The sequence below is a fragment of the Dromaius novaehollandiae genome, chromosome 25 (genome assembly GCF_036370855.1).
Source record: "Dromaius novaehollandiae isolate bDroNov1 chromosome 25, bDroNov1.hap1, whole genome shotgun sequence".
Classification (NCBI taxonomy): domain Eukaryota; kingdom Metazoa; phylum Chordata; class Aves; order Casuariiformes; family Dromaiidae; genus Dromaius; species Dromaius novaehollandiae.
Genome location: NC_088122.1, coordinates 856,106 through 881,599, shown reverse-complemented (window position 1 = coordinate 881,599; position 25,494 = coordinate 856,106). Strand labels below are relative to the sequence as shown.

The 25,494-nt window shown below is 46.5% G+C and overlaps 1 protein-coding gene across 5 annotated transcripts in view; it reads left to right on the top strand.

Annotated features, from left to right (window-relative positions):
• The window catches only part of SBNO2 (strawberry notch homolog 2), a 69,590-nt gene that overhangs the window by 37,856 nt on the left and 6,240 nt on the right, over nt 1-25,494 (top strand). For all 5 annotated transcript variants that reach the window (XM_026108313.2, XM_026108316.2, XM_064497399.1 and 2 more), the window contains 22 exons: nt 3,584-3,748; nt 9,778-9,870; nt 10,530-10,626; nt 10,980-11,140; nt 11,620-11,753; nt 12,281-12,371; nt 13,740-13,883; nt 14,404-14,521; nt 14,957-15,062; nt 15,636-15,789; nt 16,206-16,382; nt 17,018-17,115; nt 19,297-19,379; nt 20,417-20,617; nt 21,174-21,349; nt 21,566-21,697; nt 21,989-22,124; nt 22,845-22,957; nt 23,825-23,896; nt 24,421-24,529; nt 24,755-24,829; nt 25,187-25,330. In XM_026108313.2, coding sequence (XP_025964098.2) covers nt 3,584-3,748; nt 9,778-9,870; nt 10,530-10,626; nt 10,980-11,140; nt 11,620-11,753; nt 12,281-12,371; nt 13,740-13,883; nt 14,404-14,521; nt 14,957-15,062; nt 15,636-15,789; nt 16,206-16,382; nt 17,018-17,115; nt 19,297-19,379; nt 20,417-20,617; nt 21,174-21,349; nt 21,566-21,697; nt 21,989-22,124; nt 22,845-22,957; nt 23,825-23,896; nt 24,421-24,529; nt 24,755-24,829; nt 25,187-25,330 — 2,779 coding nt within the window. The remainder of the gene's footprint in view (nt 1-3,583; nt 3,749-9,777; nt 9,871-10,529; nt 10,627-10,979; nt 11,141-11,619; nt 11,754-12,280; nt 12,372-13,739; nt 13,884-14,403; nt 14,522-14,956; nt 15,063-15,635; nt 15,790-16,205; nt 16,383-17,017; nt 17,116-19,296; nt 19,380-20,416; nt 20,618-21,173; nt 21,350-21,565; nt 21,698-21,988; nt 22,125-22,844; nt 22,958-23,824; nt 23,897-24,420; nt 24,530-24,754; nt 24,830-25,186; nt 25,331-25,494) is intronic.

The window sequence follows — 25,494 nt, the reverse complement described above, 5'->3', positions numbered from 1 at the left end:
TCTGTGACTAATGCCTTGTAATATTGCAAGAGGATGAACTAGCTGAAGTCATTTCCAGGACTAATATTTATCCTTCCTCTGACTTTGAGGCTGATTTCCTACTTCAGTCCAGTGCACTGAGCAGAGGGAGTGGACGTCGGAGGCGGTGGAGCTGGAGCCGCCGTTAGTGGGGTGAAGGGGCTCACGTCAGGAGGGAGGGAGCTCGCTGGGTAGCTCGTAGGCTGTAGCACAGCGCTTTCAGCCCATCGCGCTGCTATTGCGACCTGGCACTTTGCTCTCTTCAGGATGCTAATGGACAGTGGCCACTCTAGTCTCCTCTCTGGTCGTCTTGCTGCCATGCCTGTGTGTTTGCCGATATTTGTTCCTGAATTGGCTTCTTTCACTGATAATTGCAAATGAATAAAAGTCATGCAGAAATGGCTCGTCACAGCTAAGCAGTGAGACAGAATTGGAACCTGAGACCTTCTGGCTCCTTGAGACGCTGCTGCGGTCATCCCTGGGCTGTGAAGTCCTCAAATAAAACACAGTCAGTTAAATGCTGGATGGACCCATCTGACAAAGTGCTTCAGAATGAAAAGAAAGAACAAAAACCTCTGGCTAAGCAAAGCTGGGTTTGCCTTGCTATTCCAGCCTTTTCATTTAGCTCTTTCTTGTCTGTGGCCCTTCCTTAAGAGACAAAAAACATGCTTCTCATCTCATCATGCAGATTTTAATAAATACCTTTCATCTCTTAAATTTAAAATCAAGGATTATAATGTTGATTTGTCTCCTGTTGCCTATCATGAACGTGAACTCATTTTCAACTTCCATATGTGAGCTGAGTTCTGAAGGCTTATCAGGAGCAAATGTCTGCTTTTCTTCTGCCACCTGACCATCTTGTGATTTATGTGAAATGACCAAGCTTGAGGTGTGCCCGACCTTTAAGCCCAAGAGTGGTCAGAAGAGTTGCTACAAAACTGATTTTAGACTATTACATACTGGCATAATAGGAAAGAGGAGCAGTACGAGAATTGTTAAATTGTTTTCCTAAGGCATAGCAAGCCCAGATGCCAGCGCTCTCCACTTCACCCACATCCTGGTTGGGTCCGAAGAGGTACGGCTAGCACAGGCGAGTACGTTGTGGTGACAGTCCAGAGGCCGTTAGAGTCCTGCAGTGCTTGTTCTTGGGAACATGAATCAAGAGGAGAAAGCAGAAGAGTAGTGAGAGGGGAGATGATGGCTTGGTTTGGCAGCACAGTGAGTCAAGGTATTCAGCAAGCGTCTCTGTAGAGGACTGGAAGGTTCAGAGAGAGGCCACAGACCTCAGGAGATGGGATTTAATGGGAAAAAATCTCAATAGCATGAACAGCTTTAGCTTGAATCCAGCGTGTGTACAATACTCTAGATGAGCAGCCGGGGAGATGCAACTCCAGTTTGTGAGTCTGGCCTCTTGCCCTTGAGGGGAAGATGGTGTAGGGAGGGCCCTGGGCTTGCAGCCGTGTCTGGCTGGGCTCAGCCGATTCCCCTTCTCATCTGAGCAGAGCTGACTGCCTCAGCAGTCCTGGGTGAGCCCTTGCAGACAGGCAGATTCCTGCAGGATGTACAGGCACTTACCTGGCCAAGAGCTGCAGTATTTACCCAAATGCTTTCTCCCTAGCTTCTAGAGTGTGAAACAGAGCCCCATTTCCATAGACCACTTATTTCTAAGTTGATAAATCTAGGTGCTTGCTTCAGTCTCTGGAAAGCCCTGATTTTTGGGTAACCCTAAAATAACCACAAAAATATCAAGAGTGAGAGCTGTAGAGGAACCTCTGCACTTCCGTTCTTGGGCCGAAGCAGAACTGCACATTAACACAAGTAATCAGTGCGAGCAGGAGGTGCCTCCTGCAGCAGTATCACTCTGGTAGCACCGTATAACAAACAGCCCCTTCTCCTGGAGTCTTTGGGTTCCCCCAGTCAATATTTCAAGAATATGAATTTTATATATCATTCCTGCCGTCTCTTTTGCTGCTTGCCTTGAGCTTAGTGTGTCAGTGCTCTTGCACAGCTGCCAGCTTCTGCACCTATGACTTTAGAGTAGCTACCGTCTTCTCAGGCGCCAAAGAAGACATCATCTGGGAAGAGGGTGAAAGGAACATGTCCTGATGGTTTTAAACACTGCAAGAATCTAACTTTTAATAGCAGTCAGGAGAGGGTCTGACCCAACTCTTGGCCAGAAGCCCTTAGGAATAACACAAGCGGGCTCAGCTGTTCATGATTTTATGTCAGGCAGGGCTAAATGACTTTTAAAATCTTTGGCTGCCTTCCTGTTCTGTAGTAGAAAATTGGCCTTTAACTGGAAATGAGCAGTGATTTCTCCTTGTATCAGACACTGCGGCTCTGCTGGCAGCCATGTTGTGGTATTATCGCCCTCGTTTGGTTATCCGTCCTAACAGGGAGCTTGAGTTGGCCATGTGTTGACAAACTCAACCCTTATGGAAGAAACCACAAAACTGGTTTGCGTTGGCAGAATCCTATGTGGCAAGATGAAAGACCCGTTGGTCTGCCTGCATATCCCTCTGGGACAGAGGCGGGTCTCCACCAAAGGGCTGCGTGCTGCAGCTCAGCATTTCGAAGTACCCTGCTCTTCAATAAGCAGACGACAAACTTTTTTTCTGCTCGTTTGACAGTGAAATTTCATGTAGAAGGAGAAGAACTGAAATGATGTATGAAGTAAGGAATGGTGCAGTGATTGTTCTGTGCCAGACTGTCAGGAGGTGGTTTAAGAAGTGCCTTTGGCTATCAGTTCTTCATTCCTGAAGTCAGAAAAATCAAACAGGAATTGGTGATGGGGAGAGAATTGAAGGCTTTTTGTGAGCAAAAATCTTCATGACTCAAGCCAGTGTCACCACCGGATTGGCACAAAATAGAACACCAGAAAATGAGTAAGGGCAGAGAGACTGATCCTTGTCACCGAAATGCATTCCCTTCCTGTCCAGATCGAGGCATGCTACTGGAAAAAGGGTGGGTAGATTTGCCAAGATTTATCTAGACCCAAGCCCAGATGGCACTAGCACTCCTTCCCCCTGCTCCTTGTGCTGTGTTTGTGCAGCACTTTGGCACAAGGAGACTTAAATTTTGTCTGAAGCCTCTAGGAATTGCTGTGTTATAAATTGCAATTAAACAGCTGTGTTAGTGATCAGATGTAGTTAGTACTCTGTAGGCTTTTGTAGGTGAATAGAGAATCTGAGTCTCTGGGGTGATAGACTGAAGACTTTTCACCACTCAGCAGTCGTCTTAATCATATACAAAGTTGAAACGACTGATATTTTGTTGAATGTTCCTCTCTCTTCCACTCACCTATACGTGGAAATATGCACTGTCTGAGTTAGTCTTGAACGTGCACCAGCACTTCTGTCCGCTCAGTGTCAAGAAACTGAGACTTCCAAACAGCTGCTGTCTTCATTTATGAGTTAATTTATAAGCATTGTGGAGCATGAAGTAACAGTGCTGTGCAATTAACAGCAAGAAATTAAAACTTCCTGGATGAGTAGGTGTGAGAAAGGAGCTCTCCGGCCTTCTCTTTTACTGTCTCTTCTAACTGTGGACGTTTCTTCCATTTCAGGATTCTTCATACCTCGATGAGCTCTCCAACAACAACTCCCTCTTCTCATCCCCAGCGGATTCCCTCTCTGACATCGCGGATCCTAAGGACTTCCTGCCTGCCGATAGTCTGAACCACGTGCCAACACTATGGGATGTTAACACGCCGCAGCAGAGCCAAATAGAGGTAGAGGCTGCTTCCTCTTCCATCCTCCCCATCAGACATGAAATACTGCAGGCTTCATCCCATGGTATTTTCATCAAGGAATTAAGAAACCAACCCAACTCCTCACAGGGGTGAGGTTGCAGTATGGTGATGTTATTTCCCTATTACCGAGATTGCTTGAGGAGGGGAAGGGTGAAGTGTTTACACATATTTTAGTCTCCAGGAATCAGGAGAGTAACAGGACATCCTCTGAGGGATGTTTGCACTCTTTCAGAGTGTTATGCAAGCATCAGTTCATTCTCCTGACAGCCGTGGCAGGTAGGTGCATCACAAGCAAGATGTGTCCCTAGAACATTCAGCAGGTCCAGAGTGGGCTGCTACAGGGAATTTGGTTGTCCCACAGAGGTGGACTCCAGGAAAAACGCAGTGACTTAGATCATTAATTGTCCCTAGCTGCAGCTGTTGCATGTTTATTCTTCATAGCAAATATTTTAGTAACAATGACTGAAAACCAAACTCTGTCTCAGTTTAAGACTAACCATGTATGTTTACTTTGCGAGTCCAAGTCCCTGCATGCTTTTACATATCTGAGTTCTCCTGAGCATGTGATTTCCTGGAAGTCCCAGAGCAGAATGTGATTCTGTGCAGTTTTACCAGCCTTCTGCCATCTGCTTTCCCTCATGTGTTGGGACTGCTCACTCACTATTACACAACCTGTTATCAGTCTCTACTAGCAGCTGCCAGCTGTGGTCCTGATGGAATCAATATCGTACACATCTGCTGAATCTCTAGTTCTCTGCTGTCCTAATAAATGCCCAACCATACAGTAGGCTTTATTTTATTCTTTAATCCAACGTGAATGCTCCAGAAGGCAACCTAGCATGTCTGCATCTGAGTCACTGTTGTATTATGAGGTTCTGTCATGTTTTTAGAGACTGCATTTTGCTGTTAGTAATGTGTCAGACTCTGAATTTCTGTGATGAAAGCTGACTGTTTGTCACAGCTTGGAAATCAAGAGACTTGGCAGCAATTCTACTTTGCAAGGATACTGCTGTGTAGCTTAGTGACAGGTTGAGTATTGAAGGAATATGGTTTGGTGACTAGTGTCCTGGCCTGGGACTTGGGAAATCTAAGTTCCTGTTTGCCTTAAACTTTCTATGAGATTTTAGACCAGTCATGATGATGCAGAACCTCAAATCAGATACCTGAGCTCTTGTTGAAATCAGTGAGACTTGATCACCTTTACGGACCTTCGCAGGGTCTGCCTGGCCCTCACTGTGTCTGTAAATGGAGACAGAATACCACTGCCCTCCTTCCCGTGGATAAATGTGTTAGAGATCAAGGGCCACACCATTATGCTGGCAATGAGGGCTGCATAAGCAATCCATATGTAGTCTGGTAACTTTGGACCAGTTTGACCATGAAGTTCAAGACGGTTATGCAGAAGAGACAACTGAGCTATTTGAACCCAAGAAATGGCTGGAGAGATCACAGGCTTGTAAACTGGATAATTTAAAAAGCTGGAGAAAGTTACGTCCCCCAGGACAAAGAAGGCATGTGCCTCATTTCTCCTATTATTTTTGTTATGTAGTAGCCTAAATCACTACAAAAATAAAGTTACTTAGTGTACTGTTTCTAAACATGTGAACTCTGATCAAGATATTTGATGCCCGTAAAAGCTTGTAGTTCCATATCCATGCAATATACAGCAATGACTTACATCGAAAAGCTGTTCTAAATCCAGCCTAAAGAATGCAAGTGAGAAACAAGTAATGTCATGCATGTGATTTGACTGTAGCAGAGCAGCCGTCTCCACTCTGGCTGCAGGCTGTTCCTCCCGTCAGCTACTCAGAATCACCCCCTGCCTCCCCTTGTCCTTCACACCGCTTAAGTTCAGATAAGGCCAATTAGCTCCTTGGAATTCCATTTATAAGTTACTTCCTTTTGAAAAGAATCACTAGCTATTTTAAACGTTGTCTTATCTTTGTTTTCTGAATACAAAGGTGGTGGTTTTTTTAAACTGAGCTCAACATTTCCTGACAAAGTGTTGTGTTAGTTAGATTTCAGTTTCATTTTTACACGTGGGGTGGTAACTCACAGCAGACCAGGTGAATGGATTGCCAGATTGACTCATGATTGGCAGTAGTTTTAGGTGAATTTTAAATACGCAGTTTTCTTTGTTAAAGGAGGCAAACAAGCGATCTGTTGCAAAATCTTGAGGCAGTACCAAAGTAAAAGGTTTCTTACTGTAACATTCACTACGTATCAGCACAGGACTGGGACCCAGCTGATGCCTTGCAGCAGTATGCAAGCAGTTTAGGTAATCTTTACCTGTCCCTCCCCACATAGTTATGCCAGCATAATTTTGAATAAAATTGCAGGAATTTTTGCTTTTGGGTAGCCAGAGCAGTTTCTAGGCAGCATTATGAGACTGAACTTCCCATTGTGTGTAACCCAGGTGGATGCAGTCCTCTTCTGTTTTGATACAGTACTTCTAATCAGTTGTAGCTGTTTAGTCAGCTTTTTACCCAGGAACAATGAATGTCCTTGCACTTTGCTGTCAGGACGGTAGTTAATTTCCTGAGACAGAATTTCAGTTTCAGAGATTCATGTGAAGCTGAACCAGCAGTCTCTAAGGGGCTCTGGTGACGGGGCATCTCGCAAGTGAAGCCCAGTGCGTCCTGCGTGTGAGGCCCACGCAGGGATCGCAGGCGCAAAAGCTGCCTTATGCGCCCTTGTGTGGAGGATCCCGCCCCTTCGGTGGGTGCTTCAGACCCAGGTGAAAAGGTGGGAGCTCGTTCTGAAATAGCCTAGCAGGGAATTTCCTTCCTGCTTCCCGTTAGTTAGGGGTGGGTATATGCTTTAAGCATGAGGGTTGATGTTTTCTGTTCATTGATGTAACTATGGGATTGCTTGCTATATTTACTCCTCTTTAAAAACTTTACGAACTGTCTTCTGTTATTTGGTGGCAAGTTCTGCAATTTAAAGGTATGTTATGAAAAAGACTGTATCCTTATTTTAGCCTTACCCTTTTTTATCCTGTCAGGTATTACTACCGTTGGGGAACTGTGTTTACTCAAAGGAGGACAGAGGAAAATTGCAGAAAAGCTTCACAGTTAGATTGCACGCTGCTGCACGCTTTAGGTGGAGCGTTTGTGATTGAGGGGGAAATGGCTGGACTCGGAACAAATGTCACGTGCCCGTACTGCGAGAGCTGTTATCAATGAAAGAGGAACATGTATACAAAATGTTGGATCTGTTTTATCATTTCAGGAATAGGTATAGAGGGAAGAACTACTATACAGTTAAATATTTTCAGGACTTAGCAGACAAAACACAGTTGCATAATTTGTAATGGAGTTGTGAAACACCTTTTAAAAATAGTTCATGTAATCCATTATGTTTTTTCACAGCCATCTCACGAGAGTTTACAGCATTTTTAGATCGGAGAAGCAAAGCTCTGCCTCTGAAGCCCATAGCTAGAATTTTTGTGACCCACTGATGTGTTTTATTAGTCTAACTCATTCACGGCACTTTTAAAAAGCGAAAACCCTTCTCCCAACTCAATACATAGGAATTATATTTATACAGAGAGGGGTTGCTTTGTCAGCCAAATGTGACCGTTTCCTTTGCCAGTGAAGTCACGGCAAGACGGTGCAAAAGGGAGAATAATGCAAGGAGGAAAAAAAAATGGAATAACATCAAGTCTTTGATTGTGCAATTGTGTCAGCTGCTTTACTGAATGAGAGTCTTTCTCCTGCTTACATCCCTGGTTCGCACGTATGGGGTGTGTGCGTCTTATATGTTAACGCTTTTAGATATGTAGCGGAGACTAAGGAGAAGATCAAATTGGGAGGGGAACAAGAATAGGGAAAGGAAGAAATTGTACAAGTTTGATCTAGAACAAGATGATGCATCACCCAGTCTCGCTCCTGGTCCCAGTCCTCACGGCACATTCTCAGCTGCGTGGTTACTTTTGAATGCTCCAAACAACCAGGGTTTCTCTCACTTCCTTTGTGATACCTGAGGTGAAAAGCTGTGTGCAAAAGCCACGTAGCTGAATTGGGATAGCAGGGATTTATGCTTTGAAGATGACATGATGCAAAGACAGACCTACATTAACTTTCCATTGCTAGAGCTGAGACAAGCGTGTCCTTCCATTCTAGCAGGATCTGGGTCTTTCTCCTGCCTAAGGAAAAGCTTTTATATTGAGTTCAGATTTGTAGGTGGAGATGTTTCACCTGCTCTCCAGATTTGTTGGCACTGAAAATAGCTCTTCTGTCCAGCTTCCTTCTGGTAATTCTGACTCAGGCTTCCAGTAATGGAGGGTGTTTTTTTTTCTTTTCTTCTTTTTTTAATTAAAAAAAAGGAAACAATCAGAGTGTTTATGCTTAAGAACTTCCCATCTTTCACTTCTGCCTGTGGAGCATGGGTCTCTTTATAAGTCTGGCACTCTTTTCGGTCTATAAACTTGAGTAGTGCTGCTTTTGGAGTTGCTGATTACTTTGGATGCCATGAGCTGCTGGCTTGACCTTGCTCACTGTCGGGAAATTCCAGTGTGATTTTGTTTGTGTGGAGGCAGACAAAGGATCTCCTCGATTTTGCCTTCCCAGCGAGGAGTGTCTTGGGAGCTCTCGTAACTCGCTGTGGTATGGTGGTCTGGAGAGACTAAAACCGTAATTAACTCTGACATAGCAGTTGGTGCCTCGAGAGATCCAGCTAACCCATGCTGCAGCCTGACCCACCAGACCGCGATAGCTGCTGCATTTGCCTGTCGCTGGCCTGGTAGGTCTCACAGAGCGGTTGGAGTTCCTGGAAGAGTTTGGTGCTTTGTTGCTGGTCTCTGTATTAGGCGGAGGTCGTGGTCTGTCTACACGTGTGAGATGAACCTGAGTGGTAGTTGAAAGTGCGCAGGCTTTGATGATCTCTGCACTGAGAGGTAAGCGGTAGCGTTCCTCATCCTCAGAACAGGTATTAATCAGTGCTGACCCACAGTTTGTGTTCTGGTGCAGTTATACGGTTACTCTGAACAGTGTTTTTAATGTTAAAAACCAAATTCCTAAAGCGTTAAGTAAATGGTTGTCTTAAGGGAAGTTTGTAAGAAGATTGTCAAATATCAGTGTTGTGATTTAATGCTCAGTCCTTTCCTAGTGGTGTCTTTTGGATGCGGTTTTGGCCATCTTTCCCATTCCCGCTGTTTGGATCTCCTCAGCTGTACTTGAGTCTTCACTTCTGTCCCCCAAAGTGATGCTATTTCTCTTCCATTAGCAAATCCAACCCATAGCTCTCAGTTGGACTCATCAGTTCAGAATGAAACCTGCGCTCCTGCTACACTGCTCCTTTTAAGTCTTAAACGAGGATCTCTCTTGTCTGGAACAGCACAACAGTTTTGTGTAGAGCTCCCTTCAGAGCAGATGGGAAAACAGTGACTAGCATAACTGTTCCCAGTGCGGAGAAAATCCATTATTCCCATAATAAATTCTGATCAGAGCTTGAAAGGGACTGCTGGCTTGTAAGAAATCTTTGAAAGTGGCAACATTTGTACAAATAATTCAATAGTGCCAATATAAGGTGTATAAAAGGTATGCCTAAGATGCCATGCTTAAAAGCAAAACTTGTCCTTTCGGGATGACCCATCTTAATGCCATGCGGTTGTTAACTTTAGCAGAAAGACTTCTGTCTCGCAGGTTTGTTCACGTTGTGGAAGGAAATGTTTCCTAGCAGGCTTTTATCACGCACACATGGACAAACACACGAAATGTTCACACTTCTTGCAGGAATGTATTTACCTTGGCCAGTTAGTCTCTGTGTGTGTGTTGATGAAGGCATGCAGGGCATTTGCAAGATTTATTAGTTTCCTGAATCATTCCCTAGGGCTTGACACTCCATTGCGTTTCACAAAGTATTAAAGCCCATTGATGGTGTCAGAGTATAAGATCTGAACGCAGAGTGCAAGGATCTTCGCTGTTTTCATGCTTTAATCATTTGGGGTTGGAGTTGGAGGGATGAGAGTTATGACTGTTTTCTTACTTGCATCTTTTCTGTTCCAGCTGTTCTCTCCCAGCAGATCATTCCCTGGCTTAAACAGTTCAAACGACCATGTTCCTGCTGTCCCCAGCACCCCACTCCTCATAAGCTATCAGGTGAGAAAGATGATCTGCTTCAGCAGAATCAGGCACAAGGTTCCTAAGTTGGTAATGCCGCAGAAAAAGAATGCTTCTAACCGTTTTTCCCTTCAGGGGGAGTAAGACAAGAAAATCAGCCAGATGCATTACGAGTCACTGCCCTTTCCCAGAAGTGTCTTATATTTCCCTTGGTGTAGTCTCACTGTGTTAAGAAATGATCTGTGCTTTCTTTACCACTAAATCAGCAGAGTCGATAGAGGCTGTTCTTTTCCTGGAATTATGTGACTTTGCTTTATGCTGCTGAATACCATGCTGAGTTTAAAGCTGGTCTAGATCCCTTATTGTGGGTCAGATTAGAGTTCAGCTGGGTGGAATTCATGCTAGCCTACAACCCATCTGAAAAATGTTGTAAACATCGTTCCCTAATTCAGTATGGACTAGGTGTTGAAAGTAGCTCTTAATGCACTTGTTGCACTTGTTGGGGCTCTAGGTGTGGGTTCCCACAGGTGGTATTCCTTGCATTGCTGTAGTCTCTAAATTAGATGAATTGTATTTGAAAGGTTCATGAATTTGTGCTGGAATAATTTGAATGATAGTTTCTGGCACTGTGTAAGATTGCATGTGTCCATAATTCAATATGAACATTAATGTTTGGTCAATGCTATGTTTCTTTCCAGTCTCAGGCTCCTGCAGAGGAGGAGGATGAAGGTGAGGAGGAAGAAACTGAAGAGCTGGGACAAACAGAGACATATGCAGAATATATACCTTCAAAGTGTGAGTGTCCTGCCGTCACCCGGGTATGAGAAGTGCTGCTAACTCCATTGTGGACCAACCTAATTCACTGTTACCTTCTTTTCCTGCAAGCAGTATGTGGTGTTTGCCCTACCACATCCCAAGCTTGTGATTTTGCAGAAGAACTTTGCATGCCAATGTATTCATCCTTTGTTGATGTTACCCTAGTTTAGCAGAACACTTCTCTGTTTTTTCTGTTTCTTCCTTTTGGAAGAGACATGAGTTGTTCCTGAGCAGAGAGCTGCAGAATGTTAATCTAGGGCCTGGAGTCCTTTTTGAGGTGCTCTGTAGAAGCAAAGAACATGATTTATCTGTTTTCTGTGTTGTTATTGTAGCCAAGATTGGGAAGCACCACCCTGACCTTGTGGTTGAAACGAGCACTCTATCCAGCGTCCCCCCACCCAATATCACCTACGACCTTTCCCTTCCATGCTCCATTGCTGACAAAGGGTCACTCTCTGCACTACAGCTGGAAGCAATCATTTATGCCTGCCAGGTATGTGGCTCCACCTTGCCTGGCTTGCATGTCTTACACTAGAAGTAAACTCTGCCTTTCCTATGGACAGATGTTCAAATGTGTTTCAAAATAGCCTGTAATATAGAAGAACCACCTTTGGAAACATTGGCATGTGCCATTTTAAATGCCTTTTGAAAGAAAGATTATTTGAAACTGGGGACTGGGAATTTGTCTCTGTAGGGTCTGTTTCCAAAGATGCAAGAACCCTTGACTCCTGCTAGAGATGGGAGCGCTTTGCATTTCTGAAGTCAGAGCCCTGGGGACCTTTACCATGAACCATCACTTGTGAGCTTGACTGTGGCACTTGACCCTTCCCGCCTTTGTTTATTTGAGCAGGAAATGCACTTGCATCCATGGGATGTGTGAGAGGGTTAAGTAGTGCTCTCATAAACTCATATGAAAGCTGTTAGCAAAAGCCAAATCTGTTTTAATTTCCAACTCTGCTTTGGATTTTCCAGCAACATGAAGTTTTATTACCCAGTGGGCAGCGAGCTGGGTTCCTCATTGGGGATGGTGCTGGAGTTGGAAAGGGCAGGACAGTTGCGGGGATCATCTTTGAAAATTATCTTAAAGGGAGGAAAAAAGCTCTGTGGTAAGTTTTTTCCTCTGTTCCTGTAAGACCTTGGAGTTGGTTTGAATTTGGGTGTAAGGAATTCCTTAGTGCTGATGTTGGCTTTATAGTTGACTCATGCTGTGGCCTTGGATAAGACGTTTCCACCTCTTTGTGCCTCTTTGCTGACTGTGAAATGGGAATATTTCCCTTGAAGGGGTGATGGGAGAATGAATCACTATGAAATGGCAAATCACCTACTGCTTGGAGTGCAATGTCAAGCCTACTCCTGCTCTCTTTGAAGTCACTGGAGGGGTATTCCTGGACTTCTGGGGTGCAGACTTGAGCGCCTAGAGGATGGGGTTTTCTGCAGAACAGGCACAACTTGTCATAAGTGGCAGTGCTGTGGAAGACTGGAGGCTGCTGTAGGATCTTACATTGATGTGTGTGGGCAGTTGGAAATGTGACAGTTCTGTACACCTACTATTGCTTTAGTCAGAGCTATTAATCATTGTGCATGCCCTGACTCTCTCCTCAGGAAATAAGCAGGCCCATGTCTTGCTTTTCAGGTTCAGTGTCTCCAATGATCTTAAGTACGATGCTGAGAGAGACCTGAAAGACATTGAAGCCTCCCACATTCCCGTGCATGCTTTGAATAAGGTAAGGGAGAGAAGTTGTAATGGTGTTCTGGAAAACCAGCCCGCAGTGGCACTTAAATGGAGCTGCCTTGGTGTGTAATGCAGCAGTCACTGCTGCCTTTGTGCGTGGCTGATGGCACAGTCAGTAGCAGACAGCAAGCTGTTTGCTGTTCCCTTTCCTCAGCATGCTCTTCCCACTCTGGACTCTTGCTATTTTTATGCACCCTCTGGAGTTGCACCGCAAGTACAGAGCTGCTTCCTGCAGGGAAAGAGAGAAGTGTCTCCATACCAGTGCAAAGCCCAGTAGGACTTGAATCTTTTTAACCATTCCTGGAGACTGCTGCAGAGGGAACAGCACCTGTTAGACATGGCCACGCTGTGCTCTCATGGGCTGACGTTTTCCAGCCCTGGTTTCATTCAGCCCTTTTCAGAACATGCCAGTGAAGGGAGCACTTACAGATGCACAGACTGGTGCCTGGCAGGAGATTCAAATGCACAGGGTCATGGCTAAACACATGGGCCTTTCCATCCAGCTGAGTGAATCAGAGCATATTCAGACTTCTGGTTATCAGTGATGAAGCATTAGAATGTAGTGTTTTTCAAAAAAGCCTACCAGTGGTGGTGGTGTGGTTATTCACAGGGCTCTTCGTAACCTGTTCTTGGGCCTCTTGTTGAGTCTGTCAGCTGGCTTGTGTTTGCCACACTGCTGGCTAGTTGACTGCAGTGCTCTTCCCTGGTTTTTAATGGTATTGAGCAACCATCTCTTACTGAGTGGATGGATACCACATGTGCTCGACAGCCCTGAATGCAGTCCATTAAGAGACTGAAAGAGATGTTTGTTTTCAGACCAAAAGGGCTTTAAAGAAAACTTTCTTCGGATTGAGACTGTTTTTTTTCTTCCTACATTTAGTTTTGTTGCAGGTGAAACTCATGACAGTAAGATAAACAGTAATCTCACCTTGCCAAAGAGAACATAATTTTCTGAACATAATTAAAAACAGATGGGAGGGATTCAGAATAATTAAACATTCTAAACTGTTGCTTAAAAAGATAAGTGGTTTCAGGTGGTCAGAAAATTGAAGTCCTAGTGTGGTCTCCACATATCACTACATGCATCAAGACGTGCTGACACATTGGCTAGAGGAACTTATCCAGGCATTTAAAGTCCCTGTCATCACCATATCTCAATGCTAAATAGAAGTGCTGAAGACATCAGCTACCAACAGCCTTTTTTCTCTTGTGCTCTCAGATTGGTTTTTCTTCTTGAAGACAGGAGCATGTGTGAAGTCACGGCAGAATCAGCTGTATTGACTGTGGGAGAGGGATGGGTGGGGCATACTGCGGACAAGTGTCATGAGCGTGTGTGTTCTTGTTCTTCCTCTTTGTGCAGATTAAATATGGTGACACAGCTACCTCAGAAGGAGTCCTCTTTGCCACTTACTCTGCTCTGATTGGGGAAAGCCAAGCAGGCGGACAACACAGGACACGCTTAAAGCAGATTTTGGACTGGTGCAGGGAAAACTTTGATGGAGTTGTATCCTTAAAAATGAAAAGGGAGAGGGAGAAGAACTGCATGCTTGTAATTGTTCTTCGCCAATGAACACAGACCTGGGGCCATCTGAGGTCACTGGGAACAGCTGTACTGAGCAGTTTGATGCCTGTGGTGGATGTTTAAATGCTATAAGCATTGATTCCTCCCACACTCCTCTGTTGTCCTCCACGGGCTGCAGAATTAATGGGAGGAGGGGGAGAATGGAGCTGTGATTAACTTTTTCAGCATTCTTCTCCCTCAGCATTGTGACCGACTTATTCTTGGGCAGCAAGCCATACCTTGGCAGTGAAGGGATAGAGGGAGGGGGAAATGGCTTCAGGCTCTGAAAAGCAGAGGACTAGACAAAAAAGACAGATTTTGTGCAGCTTGGGAAACGAGTCCATTCTGTTGATAATGGGGCAGGTGGCTCAATTGGTTGGAGGAAGCTGGATTGTATTTTCCATCTCTTCCCACCCTCACGAAGAAATTGCACCCTTTTTCCTTAGCTAACTTTCCATTTTAGATTGTATTTGATGAATGCCACAAAGCCAAAAACGCTAACTCCACTAAAATGGGCAAAGCAGTGCTGGACCTTCAGAACAAACTGCCTCGAGCAAGGGTTGTTTATGCCAGCGCCACAGGTAAGCTTGTCCCATGGCATTGCCTGAGCACCGTGTGTGAAGAAATGCCGGTCACCTCTGTGATCTGCCATCCTGTTTGAAGGATGTCCTTAAGATGTGATCACCTATGCTGAGAGCGCATGTTCATGCAAGAAGAGACAAATGACATCAGAACATTGTACTGCAGTGCTAAAGAGCAGCTAGGATGCTGGGATCTGCCCCAAGTTCTGTCACTGCCTTTTTTGTGACTTTTTGGCAAGACTAATCTCTCTCCAGATTAACCTGTAATCACGATGTTTGCCCATTTAATGCATAGAGGGCAGTGCTTGGAAAGCCCCTTGGGTCTTCTATGAGACAATAGTGAATGACCATCCTTTACAAAAGATGAAGTTTGCTTTTCTTGATTCAAAACTATTTACAACTGCTTTTTCTAACAGTGAAATTCTATTCAAACAGGTGCCTCTGAGCCAAAAAACATGATTTACATGAGCCGCCTGGGGATCTGGGGGGAGGGCACCCCTTTCAGAGCGTTTGATGAGTTCCTGCATGCAATTGAAAAGAGGTAGGTCATGTCTGGCTTCCCTTTCCACCCGGCTTGCATTCTGTAGCAGGCTTTGTCTGGCCCTGGGAGGGAGGTGCTGGCCTTGACCCATTGGTCTCTGCCTGATAACTCATTGGAGGATTCCTTTTTGCTCCTAAAAAATAAATAAAAGTAATAATAATAATAATAATAAAAAAACACCATCCTCGCAGTCTCATGGCTAAGCACTTTGTACCTGTCCAGTGGCAGCCTTTAAACAGCAAGAGAGACAGCTAGGATGTTTTCAGAGGAAGGGCAGAGCCTTTTTGTCACTCAGTCCTTCTACCGGACTGGAGCAGCAAGAAGAGCAGTGCGTCTCGGTGGGTTTCGTAGCTGGGTGCTGTGTTGTAAGTTTCTAGAGGAAGTCAAACTGAAGCAGGATTGGAACAGTCATTTTCCCGTTTGGGAAGTGGGCACGATGCCTGTCACGTGCAGGCCTGAGGACAGCTTGAGCCACCAGGAAGGGTTCTTGTTCTGCAGACGCACCTACCTGGTGCTGCCCTTGCACAGAGGAAAGGGGTTTCAAAGCCAGCTCTGTCTGTCTTCATCTCCCAGGGGAGTTGGTGCAATGGAGATTGTGGCGATGGACATGAAGGTCAGTGGAATGTACATTGCCAGGCAGCTCAGTTTCACTGGAGTGACCTTCAGAATAGAGGAGATCCCGCTGGATCAGCAGTACAAGATTGTCTACGATAAAGCAGCAAAGCTGGTGAGCTGGCCCCACTGCAATAGGGTGACTGATGTTTAGTCATGCTTTGGGCATGGCCACTTGTTGGGTGGGAGGATTTGAGGTCCCTAAACATGGCCATGACCACAAACTTAGTTTATTTGTAAGAAAGAAAGAGGAAAAAATGGTGCACACACTCAGCTTACGTTAAAAAATTCATCTTGTATGTTTATTTTGCCTCTATTTAAAAGTTCCGTGTTTGGAAACCAAATTTTGCAACATTGTGCTAGCGTGGGAAGGAGAGAATGACCAGACTGTTTGTTCAGACTAACACAGCAGCAGAAATGCTGATGTTAAATTAGATTATCAAACCTCAGACTGTTCTAATAACTTCATGCACAGCAGTAATGAAAGTGAAAAACAAGATATTAACTGGCCTTTCTCGGTGCTGTTCTCAGTGGGCAGAGGCCTTGATGGTGTTTCAGCAGGCAGCCGACTGGATCGGCTTGGAGTCTCGGAAGTCCTTGTGGGGTCAGTTCTGGTCCGCTCACCAGCGCTTCTTCAAGTATCTCTGCATTGCTGCTAAAGTCCGGCGACTTGTTGAGCTTGCCAAGGAGGAGCTGGCAAAAGATAAGGTGTGGTATTAGAACATAGCTGCAAATGGCAACAGCCATCAGTTTTATCAGTGGATTTTTGTAGTCTGCAACCAAAAGGAGATTTTTGTTCAGCTTGACTTGAAAACAATTTCAAATGTCTTTAAATATGGCTGAAACTCTTTCTAGGTCAACCAGAATGAAATGCAGTCTCTGGGTTTCTGAGGACATTCACAGTAAATTATACTGGGGCACTAACATCAACGTCACCTGCGGAGCCATTACCCGCTGTTCGTGTATAGTAGACACGGGCAAGTTGATCTGAAATAGTATTTTGGGTCATGTTTGAGCTACAAGAGGTACCAGATCTTTCAGCTCTAGCACGGCCCTGCCATTACATCCATCTGAATGCAGTTTGGAAATTTTAGACAGAAATTATCTAGCAAAACCAGTTAGTTTTTGAAAGTAGAGTCATCCACTCAGTGGTGTGAGCAGAAGTACAATGTGGGACGTTGAAAGATGGGTCTTCATCAGGAGCCCTGTTACAGGCCCAGCATGTGTTTTGGAGGGGGTCCAAGGAAAATGTCCCTGGAACTATGAAACAAAATCTCTAGTAGCTGTTTGCCCTTGGGCCCTCCCTGACGCCCTGCTCTGCTGTCCTTTGCGTTTCTCTGCAGTGTATCGTCATCGGCCTGCAATCCACTGGAGAGGCTCGCACCAGAGAAGTCCTGGATGAGAATGATGGGCATCTAAATTGTTTCGTCTCTGCTGCAGAGTGAGTTAGAAATTCAAGTTGTTTTTGCTGAGAGGGGACACGTGGGAGGCTGGAGGCATGCTAGGGAAAGCCCCGCCCTAGGGCTGCTTATAATTTGCAGTTCTGCAAACGCAGTTTCATAAACAGTTCACACTAAAGCTGTAAATACAGAGGGTGCTTTATTGGGTCTTTGGACACAATTTCTCTAAAAGTGGCTTTATAAACTAGATTTTGGATTTTAAACTCTCCTGTGGTTTTAACTCGGAAAGGAGCTGGCAAGTGTAGAAGAGCTAGAAATGTGAACTCAGATGTGGTTTGTGTGGGTCTGACCCTGGGAAACATGGCCCTTCACACTGAAGAAATGAGCAGGGAAATCTTATTTAATGATAGAGGCTGGGATGATAATGTGAGAAGGCATTGCTGGAACAGTGAGAGGAAGGAACGGTCCAAGGAGTTTAGGTACTTCAGTGTCAGCTTTAAGCATGACTACAAGGCAGGACATGTCGTTCAGTTGCCAGATCCCGTAGCATGCTGGTTGTTGCCTTCATTCATAGTTGAGGGGAGAATTGATTGTACCTAAAGTGAAGTCAGCAGTTGGACTCATGGTAAATTTTCTGGTAGGGAATGAGGCTTATGCCCCCCGTCATTTCTGCTCCTTTCAAAATATCACCCTGTCCCATGAATGCGGTTTGTTGACAGCATACAAAGCAGGTCTAACAACTGCTTGGATTGATTTGGTCTCTTGAATTGGTTTCTGCATCATAGAATTTAGAGGAACTCGGTCTGTTAGTCCACTGCTGATCACTCACAGTTCTCAGCTCTGTCCCCAGTTTGAGAGGCTAGCGCTGTTTGCCCAGCAGCATTGGCCAGGTAACTGGGTGTCTTCTGGCATGTGCTGAACCTCCAGTCACAGTGTCCTGGTTTTACAGCACTTCAGGGGATTTCTCGTGGAGAGTGTGCTGGGAAGAAGCAGTTGTTTAAAAGATACTGAGAAACGGGAGTTAAAAATAAGCTGGTTGTTCAATGAGTGAAGACAAGCCCAACCTTCTGTTTGCAGAGAAGATGGGAGAGTGCAAGTGCTGGGAAAACGAGCAAGATCTCGTGGCAGAGAGGCTCCAGAGCTGAGAGTGACTTTGCATTTTGTGCCTAGAGTCATCCCAGCACAGAGGACAAAAGGGCCCTTTCTGGTGCCATGTAATCACGATTACTTAATAGCCAGCCCAGAGCTCTGCCCTTCCAGGGAGTGGTGCTGTCCTGGTGCTGACCCATCAAGGGTCTTAGAGCCCCCTCCCTGGTTCCCCCAGATCCCTCTTTCTCACACGGGTGAGTTATCACATCCATACCTCTCAGCTGTTGCTTTCAACATTTTTTTTTCAACCAGAGCTCATTCAGCACTCATTGCACTGGGGGTTCAGCCCCATCCAGCACAGTCAGCATTTAAGCATTTGCTCTTTTGTTTGCAGAGCAGCCCACAGAAGCATTTGTTTGGTTTCCACCTCTTCTGGTTTTTCCATTCACCCGAATCCACTACGTATCCCATATTTTGTCACTTTTCTCTATTTCATGGGCAAGCAGGCCCATGTCCAGTTAATCAAAGGGCTTAGTGAAGCACATTTATTAGACAGCCTGACACCCGGTCTCTGCTGTGAGTTGCAAGGCAAAGCATCAGGCCACAGAGCACAGAGAGGGACTGGAACACTGGGACTTACTGGATTTTTCAGTAGTGATGTAACGGCTTCCCAGTGTAGTGTGTTCCATTTAAAACGCCTTCTTGGTTGCTATATAAAGGTCTTGCAACTTTGGCATGTCACGTGGCAGCACGGTGCCCAAGATATGCTCTGCTTTTGTTGCAGTATCTCCCTGGGATGGCCCTGCTCCCTCCGTCAGCAGGGAGCATTTCCCAACATTACAGTACACGGTCTTCGCTCAGCATGCCTGTTTCAAGGCTGAGATTCTGCTGGAGCAAACCACATTCCCTCGGCTGACTTTTGGGTCTGCCAGCAGAACCCTTTGGTGAAACAAACTTGGTTTGATTTGCTGCAGTTTTGGAGAGCTGAGACTGATCATGTGCTAGTAGTTGTGGTGCTGGATTTACCCCTCTTTCATGAAATATACTGCTATCTCAAATACACATTGCTACATGATAACCGGCAGATGTTCCTATTCCTGGTAGCTAGAATAAATTTTGCATCTTACTTTCAGAGGCGTCTTTCTATCACTAATTCAGAAGCACTTTCCTTCAACCAAAAGAAAGAGAGAAAAAGGAACTGGCATTAAAAGAAAACGTAAGAGCACACTCCACTGCCCAGCATCCGACCTCCTACCTTGCTGCTTCACCCCAGCCACTCAGCTTTTTCTTTTCCTTTTTCCCTTTTCCCCACTTCATGCTTTTTGCTACTCTGCCCTGGTTTCAGTTTGCCTTCCCTCACATCCCCATCACTGTTGTCTCTCATCTGGAGGAGAGCAGCCCTCTAGGTCATTCCCCCCTTCCTCCCTCTAACCCACTTCCCTCTCACCAGCGCAGTTCCTAGCCTCCACTACTTGCCCAGCAGCTGTGCCTCTTTCCCTTAGCTGCTTCCTTACCTAGACTGATGGGCAGATTGCACAAGAGTCCTGGCTGCACATTTGAAGCCCTCTTGCAGCAAGGGGGGATTTTCTACTACCCCTTACCTATAGCATGGCAAGTGTCCTGGGAAAAAATCACTTCCCTGCCAAATCGCTGGCTGTGGCTGCAGGTAAGAACAGTTTCGGGATTTCTTCCTTAGTGGGATGGGGGAAAGGTGGAAGAGGGGATGAGACAGCAGCACAGGCAGATTGTGCAGGTTGTCCTGACAGGTTGCTGCTGCAGAGCAGCTTGTGCAGACTGGTCTCTGAACCCTCTCACACGGCGGGGGCATGTCTTACTACGCTTGGAAGTAAATGACATCCCAGCTGCAAGCACCAAAACCCTGGCACCTTCCCTTTGCCTACAAATGCCTCTGAGGTAGTCAGACCTGTGGACTCCTTCCCCTGTGGAGCTAACACTGCTTAAAGCCGGCTGTGAGTTCATCCTGGTGTGTGCAACTAGCTTCAGCCCTGATAAAAATTGCCTTGTTCTTCCTTTCTCTCTCTTCCTTCCTTTTTTCTCTCCCTCCTTCCTACCCCGCTTCCTAACTGTCCATCTGTGCCCAAAAGGTTTTGTCTCTCCAAGATTAGCCTTTCATCTGAGGCAGTCTCAGCTATTTTGTGGTTTCTTCTCTTCTTTCTGAGCTGGCACTTGTTCTTCTGCATGGATACACCAGGCTGGAGACCTCCTCATGACACCACTCACTCTCTCTTGCAGGGAAACAGAAGGGCCGCTGCGCCAAAGCTCTGAAGGGTGTATGTGACCCTGCCGGTGTGATCAAGATCAGCGATGACAGCAGCACTGACTCCGACATGGGGCTCGACAGTGACTTCAACTCCTCCCCAGAGTCCGTGTTTGAGACAGATGATGTCATCTTCATTGAGCACACCTACAATGGCTTTGCAGCTGAGGACAGAAGTAAGCAGCAGCAGAGGACTTGCTCCTTCCTTGCTTTGGGGAGCCAGGAACCAGAGTGACTGTTTTTTAGTGCATGGCGCACAATGCACAGGAACGTAGATGGAGGAGACCACCCGCTCTGCTACCCTGCAAGCGTGGACAGCCACAGATTAGATATAACCCTTGTGGGGTCTGGCTAAGGGGACTGCAGAGTTGAGCTGGTGTGAGGAGATCTTTTTGTGTGTGTTCTGGGGATGCTGAAGCTCCTCGTGTCTTTGGGATAGCCTTACAATCTTGGCTAGATTTTATCCTGTGATGGTCAAACTCGGCCTTGTGAGGTTAATTCACGTTAATTTGCTCACATCAGTGAGCCAAAAGAAGGTGCTCTGCACACTACTTTTTCCCCCATTAGAAAAAGGTGGAAGCACAGATTTACTGCAGCATCATTTATTACCAGGCTTTACCTGCACATCAGATAGTGCCCCCAGAAGCCCTTTGGGACCAACTTCTGATTTCTTTTGGCTCTTCCGATTTGCAATCACCAGGTGATTCTGAGCTTTTGTATTTCACATTGCAGGCAATTTTCACTTGCTGCCTTCCCAAAAAGAGATGCATGGCCTGAGAGAACTAGAACATGTGGAAAAGATGAAACAAGACCTCCTAGCAAAAGTAAAAGCACTGGGAAAAGAGCTACCTCTCAATACCTTGGATGAACTGATCAATCATTTTGGAGGCCCGGAGCATGTGGCAGAGGTACTCCCCACAATCAAGTGTGTTTCACTGGCAATGGGTGACAGGAAAAGGGGCCAGCGAAGGGAGTTGCAGCTAAAAGAGTTTCCTCTCCTTCCTTGCAACCTGGAAAAGCTGTTTAGAATTGACTTCCTAAACACTGTTTCACCCAAGATGCTGCACCATGCAGGTCTCTCCCCCCTGCTAACGGCCTCTCTCTCTTCCGTGTGGCGTGTGCAGATGACTGGGCGGAAGGGCCGGGTAGTACGCAGACCGGATGGCTCTGTCATGTTCGAATCGCGTGCAGAACAAGGCCTCTCTATAGACCACGTCAATCTGAAGGAGAAGGAGCGTTTTATGAATGGGGAGAAGGTGAGTGAGGTTTGAGCCAGAAGAACCTTCAAACATCTGCATGGGAGCAAGTACATTGACAGAGGGAGGAAAGGGAGGGTGTCTTGTATGCTTTTGCCTTGCCAACCTTAGGCCAGAGGCCAACAAGGCGCTGCAGCTTTCTGTTTGCCCTGCTGGCAACGGATAAGGAGGCCTAGGTCCCTTCCGTGATCTGGGGCTACCTTTGTGTCTTGGGCTGTTTCCTGTAGCTGCTCTTGTAGATGACTAGGAACCTCATTCTCCCTTCTCACTGGTGGTGTTTCTCTCTCTTAGCTCGTAGCAATAATCTCCGAAGCTTCCAGCTCAGGTATCTCTCTCCAAGCAGACAGACGGGTGAAAAACCAGAAGCGCCGGGTCCACATGACACTGGAATTGCCCTGGAGTGCAGACCGGGCCATACAGCAGTTTGGTGAGGACTGTGTTCTTGGTCACTGTCTCCTTCCCCAGTGCGTTTCAGACCGTACAGCCTTGGGCAGCCCTGGCAATGAAAAGCGCGTGTGGCCGCCCGAACCAGGCAGGGCCTGGGGTGTTTAGCCTGGCCTCCCAAACCAGGCTGCAGCCAGGGGCCTCAGATAGTTAGCTTTTTGAGGTGGCAGCTTTCAGAGCACAGTGCTCCCATGTTTTGCCAGGATAGAAATCCAGACATGAATGAGGCAGCTGTGATCGACTTATTGTATAGGGAAGGTTCCTGTTGACTTCAGGAATGATTTGCAGTGTGGAAAGGGAGAAGCCTTCCCATGCATGTGAGCAGGAGTTCCTCCTCATGAAACCTGCCTGGTGGTGTCTGAGGATTTCTGTTCCATCCTGCAGAACCTCTGGAGATGGGGAGGGTCAGTTCCCACATGAGCATAAAGAAATAATGCCACACCTCAGCTCAAACGGGGGAGCCAGTCCTCCTTGCCAGCGGTCAGGACTAAAAACTCAACTCTGATATGGTCTCAGCATCACCAAGGTGATGAATGCAGCTGCACCTCTGTCCTTTAATCCCAAAGAGAGATCTCCTTTGGAAACCAGCATGGTGTAGATAGTTGTTTTGGTGCTCTTAGCTCCTGCTCAGCTTCTCTTCCCATATCAGGTAGGCTTATACCGACCTTGCCTTTCACTCCCTTGTTTACTCATATCCCTGTAGGTCGAACGCACCGCTCGAATCAGGTTTCTGCTCCAGAGTATGTCTTCCTTATCTCTGAGCTGGCAGGGGAGAGGAGGTTTGCATCCATCGTGGCAAAACGTCTGGAGAGCCTAGTAAGTGCCTTGCAACAAAGAAATAAGTGTGTCAGTTCCAGTTCTCTCAGAGCAGCTTTGGTAGTCCCACTGGCATGGACAGTGTTACTAGTGTGAGGAACTGCATCACCCCCTGACTTAAGGCATTGAAGTTGTGGAATGAAGAAGGCTTTTAACATTCTGGGATTTGGGAAAGGAAGCGAAGAATAATACATAACCAAGGCAACAGGAGGAATTTCAGGGAAGCAGAACCCAATTCCAGATGCTGAAATTCCCCCAACGTTACAAGAGCTTACACCCATCCTTTTTTAGAAAGCTAACAGAAGTATTAATGATCACAATTTGTCAGTCGGTTTCATCTTTCTTTGTTTCTGATAAATCCCCAAATACTTTAGGAAAGTCTTAATATTCCAGAAAGTCACTGCTTGCTCACATTGCATTTGTATCCTGGCATCTTCTGAGACAAGATGGCTTTGGTCATCCTTCTTCTGGTAATCTGCATCAGCTAAAACTTGAGAACTAAAATGCTTGTGAAGATGGATGTAATGTTCAGCCTGCCTGCTATGTTAAGATTTAACGTGTTGTCACATCTTAAGAGCTAAATGGCATGTGGTGTCTCAGAAATGTGTGGAAAAAAATAGCATCTTCAGTGTTCTGGATCAGCTCAGTTCAGGGAAGCAGAAGAAATGTTGCTTGATAATCTCCAACAATCCTGTTAAAACCTGGTGGAGGCTGTTGAGCTGGTTGGAGGCCATCATCTGAAATGTCCAGGAAATGTTGCTCACAGAGTTGGTTCTTTTCTCAGGATAATTGATCTCTATTATGTTGTTACTCTGATTAGTCCCTCCTACTCTTCTGAAGAGCTTTTTGCTTGGTCTGTCTTCTCAGGGTGCCTTAACTCACGGAGACCGAAGAGCCACTGAATCCCGAGATCTCAGCAAGTACAACTTTGAGAATAAGGTAACTTGCAGCTGTTTGCAGGGAAGCTCAGCCAAGGAAGGGCTTAAACAGTTAGCAAGTGCCTTCAGTAGAAACCGGGGGTACGAAGGTCATTGCTGGCATCTACAGGCGGGATCTGGCCTAGCAAGCATCAGGCGTGCAGCTCTGCGGGCAGCCCAAGCACAGCATACAGAACCAGTTAATACCAGCACCGGGCATCCCAGTGCTCCGCTGGTGGGAGGCTCGTGTTCCCCGCTTCCAGGGGGATGCTGAGGAGGGCACGTGGGTGATCTGCCTCTGCCCTAAAGGGAAGTAGCGTCAGGGCCGGGATGAGAACTCGCAAGTTCCTGTACGCAGATCCCCTGGGGAGGGACAAGGCCCCCGACATGCGGCTTCCCCCTCGGCACAACCAGCTCAGTGGCCTTTGCTGGAGGCGATGGCTTTCTCTGCAGTGCCAGCAGAAATGCTGTAACATAGTCTACTGTTGGGCTGACAGTTTAGGGTGCAGGGTTCATCCCAGGCATGACTCTTGTCTCCTTTCACAGTATGGGGCTAAAGCACTAGACAAAGTCCTCTCCACTATCCTCAACCACACAGAGAACAAGGTTCCTGTGCCCAAGAGCTATGAAAGAGGAGAAGCTTCATTTTTTCAAGGTAAGAATATTACCAGCTCTGGGGTTACTGTTGTGTCTTGCTGACTGGGTCTGTCTCAGGTTTGGGATGCTTGAAGAGCAGAGCAGGAGGCTGGAGGGAAGACAGTGTGGGACAGGTTTAGCTGTGGGAGGATGGGCATAGCTGGAGGGGAAGCAGCCCTGCAGGACTGTCAAGGGGAGGGGAGGTTCAATCCTAAAACTCAAAAGTTGCCTTCTGCTGTTCCAGAAATGAAACAAGGCCTCATCTCTGTGGGGATCTGCTGCAATCAGATGAAGTATGGCACCGTCTCGGTGGAGAAGGGTAAGTGTCAATTTTTTTCTGCTTGTTGTGAGGGAGAAATGGAAGAGGCAGAGGTGCCATAGCCCCTCGGGTCCATCCGCACTGGAGTACAGCCTCGAGGGCTTTGCTGTGCAGCTGATGCAGGATGCAGCACTCTGACCGCTGGAGGAACTGCTGTGATGATCAGCCAGCACCACAGATCGCATTTCCCCGCAGCAGCCTGGACTAATGGGCTCTTGGGCTGCTCTCTTGTGAATTAGTGCTGTGCTGCTGTCCAGGAAAGGGTGGTGTTTGGGTGTTGATGAGTCTCTTTGGGAATGTGGTGGTGGGTTTCATGCCTGGCTACACCACATTCCCTGACCCTCTGTGCTCTTGCAGATTGCTCCATCACCAAGTTCCTGAACCGGATCCTGGGTCTAGAGGTGGACAAGCAGAACATGCTTTTCCAGTACTTCTCTGACACCTTTGACTACCTGATTGAAAAGGACAAGAAGGAGGGCAAATATGACATGGGCATACTAGGTAAGGAGAAAGAGGGGTGGCCAGACCCCTCTCTGCTGCGCCCCTGCTGCTCCCTGTGCTGGCAAGCTGGCTGCTGCAGCACTGTGCTGGGCCCATGGCCCCCTCAGGTGCTGTGCTGTCCCAGCCCCACACTGCAAATCCTGGGACTCCTTTGCAAGGAGAGG